Raw genomic sequence first — 7,574 nt, forward strand, 5'->3', positions numbered from 1 at the left:
TTTTTTTCCTGGCTCATGTGGGAGCACAGAAACTTCCCCAGCGTTTCCAAATCCAAACTTTGCCTTCTATTTTCTTTCCCTCCCAGAGTTGAGGCTCTTGGGGGGGGGGGAAATGGGAAAGGAGCTCATGTTGGACTACACCCAAGGCTGTTTAATCCCAGCAATTGCACCAGTTCGACACTGATGGGTCATTTTTATCCCTTGCTCCTTCTAGGGATGCAAAGGAAAAGGAGCTCTGCTCCTTTAAGCTAGCAGAAAGCTTCTTTCTATTCAGGTGGAGTCAATCCTTCCTGGGCTATAAAGTTGCAGGGAGAGGCAGGGGCAGCAGCTGTTTTCCTTAGATCTTAGCAGCCTTCCAGTCTCACCATGGTAAGAGCATGTCTTGTCTTTCTGTTAGTCTAAACTTGAATTATAGGCTCTCTTATTTTCCAAGTGTGCAGGGCTTAAACAGCTCCCTTGCTCTTTTTTTTTTTCCCCTCTCCTTTCTCCTGGGGATCTTAATTCCAACCAGCTTTGTTTAATTGTCGATTACCTTGTGGTTCATTGATTCAGAGTTTGCTCCTTATAAGGGAAAAGAGAAGGGAACTTGGTGGGAGAGGAGCTGGGGAAGTGGCTTCTTGCAGCTCCTGAGCTGGGGTCTCTGGAGTTGCAAAGTTTCTGTCCCTTTAATGCAAGTTGGAATTTACCTTTTTTAAAAAAAATTCTTTTTGAGAAACCAGCATATCTTGGTAGGTGAGAGGTGAAAATGTCAAGTTTGACATTGGCTCTTTTCCCTGGGTTTAACCCCCCAGCTCTGGCCCTGCCACAGGGAACTAATGCAACTTCCAGAGACCCTTAGGGTTGTTTTTTTTCTCTTTTCCCTTTTCCTTAGCAGTGAGCTGCCATGTTGCCTTTGTCTGCTACAAACCCTGGGGATTAGATATGAAATGAATCAGGTCCCCCCCTTCCTTCCAGCTTTTACTGGAACCAAATCTTTTGCCCTAAAGATTTTGCAGCTGCGAAACCCAAGTGGGTCGATCTGGTTCTTAAAATAAAACCCCTGAGCAGTGTTGGCTGAGCTGCCTGAAACTTTTATTTTTTTGGTCAGGAATAACCCAACTGTCACCTTTTGGTGAAGAGGAAAGAGTAACTTGCTGGAAAAATCTAGTGGTGGCCCTTTTGCATGCAGCAAATGGGAGGAAACTTCAAAGTAACTCCCGGCGAGTCGACTTTGAACTTTTCCTTTTATCTCCTGGCTCAGAGAGTCTGGCTTGGCTCTAAAACAGTTAAACATTCCCATGGTTATTTCCAAGGGGGGAAAAAAAAATCAGCTGGACAAACAATAGGCTGCCTATAGCCAGAGCCTGGAAAATGCAGTTCATCTCCATGCAAACGTTGGAGATCTGGGATCTCAAAAAACAACAACCCCAACCAACCCCAAACCCTTCTGGTGTGTTTGAAGGGAGGGGGGAAAATGTGCAGAAAATAAAAGCTGGGTTATTTTTTTTCTCCCAGCAGATCCCTCTTTTTTAAATTATTGTTGTTTCCCCTCTTTTTATTTTCCTTGGGATTTTTTAAAGTTCTTTTTGTTGTTGTTGTTCCCATTCCCTGTGGTCTGGGCTGGAAATACCAGTGTTCCCTTGAAGCAGGTGCTGGGACTGGTGAGCTGGGATGGGATAGTGAGTGGAGCAGCTGTCCCAGCTCGTGCTGGTGAAGTGGCTGTGGGGTTGACCCCAAGCCAGGCAGAGTGTGGCCAGGAGCTATTGCAACCATCTTGCTGAGAAGGGATGGGCAAATGACAGGCAACATTTCCCACATAGTGCAAATATCAGCTGGGAGAGGGAGGACTTGGACACGACCTGCACAGGCAGCAGGAGGGGTGGGCTTAGCCAAGCAGTGTTTAGAACCTGTGGGTAAAGGGGTTGGTGTCCCTTTGAGGCACCAAGAGGAGTCACTCTGAGGGTGGTGAGGAGCTGGGATGGGTTGCCCAGGGAGGCTGGTGATGCCCCAGCCCTGGAGGTTTTTAAGGGCAGGTTGGATGAGGTTTTGTGCAACCTGGTCTGGTGGTTCCCTGCTCATGGCAGGGGGGTTGGAACTTGGTGATCTTTAAGGTCATTTCCAACCTTAATGATTCTGTCTTGCTGGTGTCCAGCTCCAGGGTGGATGACCTGGCCATGCCATGGCCATTGGGGTTTCTTGAGGGCTGAGGAATGTCTTATCCCATCCCAGCTTGAAGACTAAGAGGGGAGAAGTTGCATTGCATCCTTCTCCTGCTGGCTGCTGCCAGAAGTGGTTGGTGCCCAGGACTGTCTAAGCATTATTTAGGACTAGACTCCCAAGGGACAGAGTCTTTGTGACAGGACAGTTACACCAAGGGGTCTGGACTGTTGGTGGCATTTGTTTATGCTCTACTCAAGGTAAGCAACTTGGTGCAGGGGAGCTGGGCTTCCTTGTGGAGACCCCCAGCTCTAGGAAGGACTGGGTGGTGGGTGTGAAGGGAGGTGAGACCTGAACCAAACTGCCCATCCACCCTACAAGTAATGGGGTCCCCAGGTGGGATCAGCAGCTGCCTTCCATGGTGTTCCCTTGGGAAGCATCACTGCTCCATGTCATGTGTGGCAGTAATTGGGAGTCTCTGCTGGGGGGGGCTGGGCCATGGGCCTCTGTCATTGCTTTGATCTTGGGGTGGTGGTGGAAGCAGCAGAGATGCCAATTACCCAGGGAAGGGTGCAACCATCAAAAGTTCCCAGAGAGTCTCTGGAAGATGCCAGTACCTTTAACACTGCCCTGGAGCTGGAGGCTCCTGGAGGGTGACCTGGTTAAATCAGGACTCTGAGCCTCTCCCCAGGTGTCAGCTCACCCTTGTTCTGGCCTCAGGCACCTGCTGGTTTCCTCCTGCTGTGACTCCCAGCTTGGCTGTGGGTTTCTCTAGCTTAGAATCAGAGAATCATTAAGGTTGGAAATGACCTTAAAGATCATCCAGTTCCAACCCCCCTGCCATGAGCAGGGAACCACCAGACCAGGTTGCACAAAACCTCCTCCAACCTGCCCTTAAAAACCTCCAGACCTGGGGCATCACCAACCTCCCTGGGCAACCCATCCCAGCTCCTCACCACCCTTATGGTGCTTGGCTTCTCCCTGCTTGGTGCAGAGCTTTTTTTTAAATATATTTGTAATTTTTTTTGGTTTGGAATCAAGGAGTTTGAGGCTTGTTGTCCTCGATGCTCCATTGGTCTGAGATCTGGGGGATCTAGAGCAGCTCCACTCCATGGCAGGGCCAGAAGAGCACTGAGGGAGGAGCCACCAGTGCTCAGCTGCATCCTGCCTCAGCATGAAGCCCATCACCTCTTTCCTCCCTCCTCCCCTGGGCTGGGGGAGCTCTTCCTATGGATGCTGGACGTGCAGCTCAGCTGTGTCCAGATGCCCTGCAGATTCAGGGTTTGATTCTTGCTCCAGCTCCCAGGGGTGGGTGGAAGCTGCCTGTTTCCCTCATCATCCTCAGTCAAAGATAAAAATGGCTCAAAGCAAGAGCTGTAGGGGCTGGAGCTGAGTCACAGGATGTCCAAAAACCTCCTTAACAAGCCATTTCCCATTGCAGAGGGAGTGCATTTCCATCCACATCGGGCAGGCTGGCGTGCAGATGGGCAATGCCTGCTGGGAGCTGTACTGCCTGGAGCACGGGATCCAGGCAGATGGGACCCTTCCTGGCCCCAAGCAGGTGAAACCCCTGGACCCAAAGCCTGAGCAAGTGGATTTCTCCTTTGAGACCTTCTTCTGTGAGACGGCATCCGGGAAGCACGTGCCCCGGGCAGTGTTCATAGACTTGGAACCCACTGTCATTGGTAAGAATGGGGCAGTTGGGTGTTGGGAGCTTCTTTAGCCATGACTCCTGAGCCTTCTTATTCAGGTCTTACTATTGCCCAGCAGCTCCCATTCCTCTGCTCCAGGAAAATGTCTCCAGCCATCAGGAGACAGAGTTTGTGTTTCCAAGTGGACCTGAAAGTGACCAACCTGGTGCTGTTCCTACACTGGCCTGCCTTTAGTTGATCCCTCCTTTTAGGAGACCTGCTGTCTTGAGCAGGATCTTCAGCAGGTGTGAAGTGGGATGACTTTATTAACCTCAGTGCCTCTACCTGAATGACACCATCCCATGACCTGTTGTGCCACATCTGGCTTTAATGCTCCCTGTGAAGCATCTTTGGGCAGGTGGGTGCTACACGGTTCATGGTCCTGTGGGAACTGGGTGTACTGGTACTCCAAGCTTTCTACTTCCCCTTCCAGGCTCTTTAGTGGTCCCTGGGAGTTTGACTCAACAGTGGCACTTGGATTTAGAGCACATTCCTAGAAGAAAAAACACAACACAGCCTTTTTTTCCATGAGGAACTGGTGGAATTTACTCCCAACCATCTCCATCCATCTACCTGTTCCTACCTTCTAGACTTCTCTTGGCTTTGTGCTCCTATCTTCCCATCTAGGATGGGTGACTCATTTCATCTAGTGGCAGGAATGTTTGCTTTGGTTCTGCTTAATTTTTAGGCACCTCATCAAGGCACTAAATTGAGGACCTAGTGAGGGAGCCAGTAGAATATGAAATGCACCCAATATTGAGACCGAGTGGATTTTAATACCTGCTGGAGGTGTCTCCAACCTAATTGGCAGCATGGAGCCAAGAGAAACTGCTCCTCATGCCTGTCTTCATAAGGTGCCTGGAGCTGGGTGTGAGACATCCCGCAGGAATGTCAACACTGGAGGCAGTGTCTCCTCTTCAAGGTGCTGTAGAGCTGAGGATGGAGGCAGTGCTTCCAGCCACCTCCCAGGTGCTTTGCAAGAAGCAGCAAGACAAGCTGCATGTGGTAATTGTCATCCTGATGGGAAACATGGGCTGTGTCCTAACTCTTTAAACCAAATGGCATTAGGGTCTCAAAGTGTCTGCTGGGTGAAGGGAGAGGATGTGCAGCAGGACCATTATTCCCAGTCTGCACTAACCATGCCACGACCACCACCTCACACCCTGGTAGATTTGCTGTGTGTGTGTGTGTGTTTTTTGGCTCTTGTCATGCTCGTGTCAAGGAGGTTTAACTGGGTCTTGCTCTCCTTGGCTGCCCCTCTCCCCGTGCAGATGAGATCAGGACTGGGACCTACCATGCTCTCTTCCACCCAGAGCAGCTCATCAGTGGCAAGGAAGATGCTGCCAACAACTATGCCCGTGGCCACTACACCATTGGGAAGGAGATCATAGACACTGTCCTCAGCAGGATTCGTAAAATGGTAAGGAATAAAAACCCAAACCCAACAGCATTTCCCTTAAAATAAACTACCATGGACAAAACAAGCCAACTTGGGGAAAGGGGCTTAAAATAAGGAGCCCTTCACGTGAGCTCCAAGGGCTGCTGCTTGGGGTGAGGTTTGGGGCTCAGTAAACCAAGGGTCCACCTGAACTTGCATATCTGCCCTAAAAGCAACTGGGGTTGATGTCATACGTAGTATGTGACACAACTCCAGACCTTAGAGGCAGAAGAGAAAGACTTTTTGATCCCAGGGAAGGCACAGCCCGGCTGTGAAATGGCAGATATTCCTTCTAAATGGGGCAACTGGGTTGCCAGAGTGGGAGGACCAAACTCCATGTGTGATAGGAGTGAAGCAGGATTGCAACGAGGTGCTGGGATGCCTGTCAGTGGAAAGCTGTTGAGATGTCTCCTAAGGGTCTAGGACCCTCATCCTGCCTCCCATCCCAGAGAGCTGACCATGGGGCAACTGGCCAAGAGTTTCCACCTGACCATGTGGAGCTAAGTGTGGTGGCTGCAGTTGATTAACATAAATTAAGATGCTCAGTAGGGCGACAGTGAATCCACTCCAGGGATTGGGTCACTCAGCCCAGTCAGAGCTCTGAGCAGAACTTAGTGCTGGATTATTCAGGGTATTTACCTCCAGTCCTTAACAGAGAAAGGTTAAAAACATATATTCTTCTGCTGCAGGCTGACCAGTGCAGTGGGCTCCAGGGCTTCCTGGTGTTCCACAGCTTCGGAGGAGGCACAGGCTCTGGCTTCACCTCCCTCCTCATGGAACGGCTCTCCGTGGAGTACAGCAAGAAGTCCAAGCTGGAGTTCTCGGTGTACCCGGCCCCACAGGTCTCCACGGCCGTGGTGGAGCCCTACAACTCCATCCTCACCACCCACACCACCCTGGAGCACTCGGACTGCTCCTTCATGGTGGACAACGAGGCCATCTACGACATCTGCCACCGCAACCTGGACATCGAGAGGCCCACCTACACCAACCTGAACCGGCTGATCGGGCAGATCGTCTCCTCGGTCACGGCCTCCCTGAGGTTCAACGGGGCCCTCAACGTGGACCTGATCGAGTTCCAGACCAACCTGGTGCCCTACCCGCGCATCCACTTCCCGCTCACCACCTACGCGCCCATCGTCTCGGCGGAGAAGGCGCATCACGAGCAGCTCTCGGTGCCCGAGATCACCAACGCCTGCTTCGAGTTCTCCAACCAGATGGTCAAGTGTGACCCACGCCGGGGAAAGTACATGGCCTGCTGCCTGCTCTACCGGGGGGACGTGGTGCCCAAGGACGTCAACGCCGCCATCGCCGCCATCACGACGCGCCGCTCCATCCAGTTCGTGGACTGGTGCCCCACCGGTTTCAAGGTGGGCATCAACTACCAGCCCCCCACCGTGGTGCCCGGGGGGGACCTGGCCAAGGTGCAGAGGGCTGTCTGCATGCTGAGCAACACCACGGCCATCGCCGAGGCTTGGGCAAGGCTGGACCACAAGTTCGACCTGATGTATGCCAAGAGGGCCTTCGTGCACTGGTATGTGGGGGAGGGCATGGAGGAAGGGGAGTTCTTGGAGGCCAGGGATGACCTGGCTGCCCTGGAGAAGGATTACGAGGAGGTGGGGAGGGACTCGGTGGACGGAGCAGACGAGGAGGCTGAGGAGGATGAGTATTGACCAAGGTCCTGCGTCGGGGGAAACACCCGCCTGTGCCGTCGGGCTCCGCTGCTCCTGGGGGGCCTGGAGGTGCCCCAGGGTGGTCCTGGAGCTCAGGGCTCCTGTCTGATCTATTCCTGCCTTCTCTGCTTGCCTTGGTCTCTGTGCTCCTCGGGCGCCTGAGCAGCCTGGGGGGGCTGGAGCTCCTGGCGCTGCTGCCCGGGCAGGAGTGAAGCTGCCCAGGGCTGCCCTGGTGCTGGGGACACCTCCTGCCTGGGCACAGCTCCTGCTCCTGCTCCAGGGGACACTGCCCGCTGCCTGCCTGGCCCCCAACGGCCCCTCCTGCTCTGCCTCTCACTGTACCAGCACCTTCTTAGCTTAGGAAAGTCCCTGCACCCTCCTCTGCAACTGGTTTGGGTTGGTTTGGTCTTGTTTTGTATTTTAATAAAGGCACTTTTTTTGGATTGTTGTGTTTTTTTTTTCTTTGCTTGGAGTTCTTTGGGCTTCGTGAGGTTGTTTATTATGAGAAGGTTCTTCCTGCTTGGAGATGTTGTCTGTGGGGAGAAAAGCTGGTCAGGGTTTGCTCTGGGTGGGCCAGTTGTGAGGGTCATCAACCATGAGTGTTGCTGAGAGAGAAACCCCCCATATCCTGCAGGG

At 52.6% G+C, this 7,574-nt stretch overlaps 1 protein-coding gene across 1 annotated transcript; it reads left to right on the top strand.

The window, feature by feature from the left end:
• Positions 1-314: 314 nt before the first annotated feature.
• On the top strand, positions 315-6,938 carry TUBAL3 (tubulin, alpha-like 3). Its single transcript, XM_010000305.1, has 4 exons — positions 315-369; positions 3,578-3,821; positions 5,099-5,247; positions 5,955-6,938. Exons 1-4 carry the CDS (start codon positions 367-369, stop codon positions 6,936-6,938), a joined length of 1,380 nt encoding a protein of 459 aa, XP_009998607.1. The 5' UTR covers positions 315-366.
• The last annotated feature ends 636 nt before the right edge of the window (positions 6,939-7,574 follow it).

The sequence above is a fragment of the Chaetura pelagica genome, unplaced genomic scaffold (genome assembly GCF_000747805.2).
Source record: "Chaetura pelagica isolate M959 unplaced genomic scaffold, ChaPel_1.0 scaffold466, whole genome shotgun sequence".
Lineage (NCBI taxonomy): Eukaryota > Metazoa > Chordata > Aves > Apodiformes > Apodidae > Chaetura > Chaetura pelagica.

Excerpts from the sequence above, each read along its gene's own strand:
- TUBAL3 (XM_010000305.1), top strand. Across the intron at positions 3,822-5,098 it reads CTTGGAACCCACTGTCATTG|ATGAGATCAGGACTGGGACC; the intron begins GTAAGAATGGGG and ends CTCCCCGTGCAG. Across the intron at positions 5,248-5,954 it reads TCAGCAGGATTCGTAAAATG|GCTGACCAGTGCAGTGGGCT; the intron begins GTAAGGAATAAA and ends CTTCTGCTGCAG.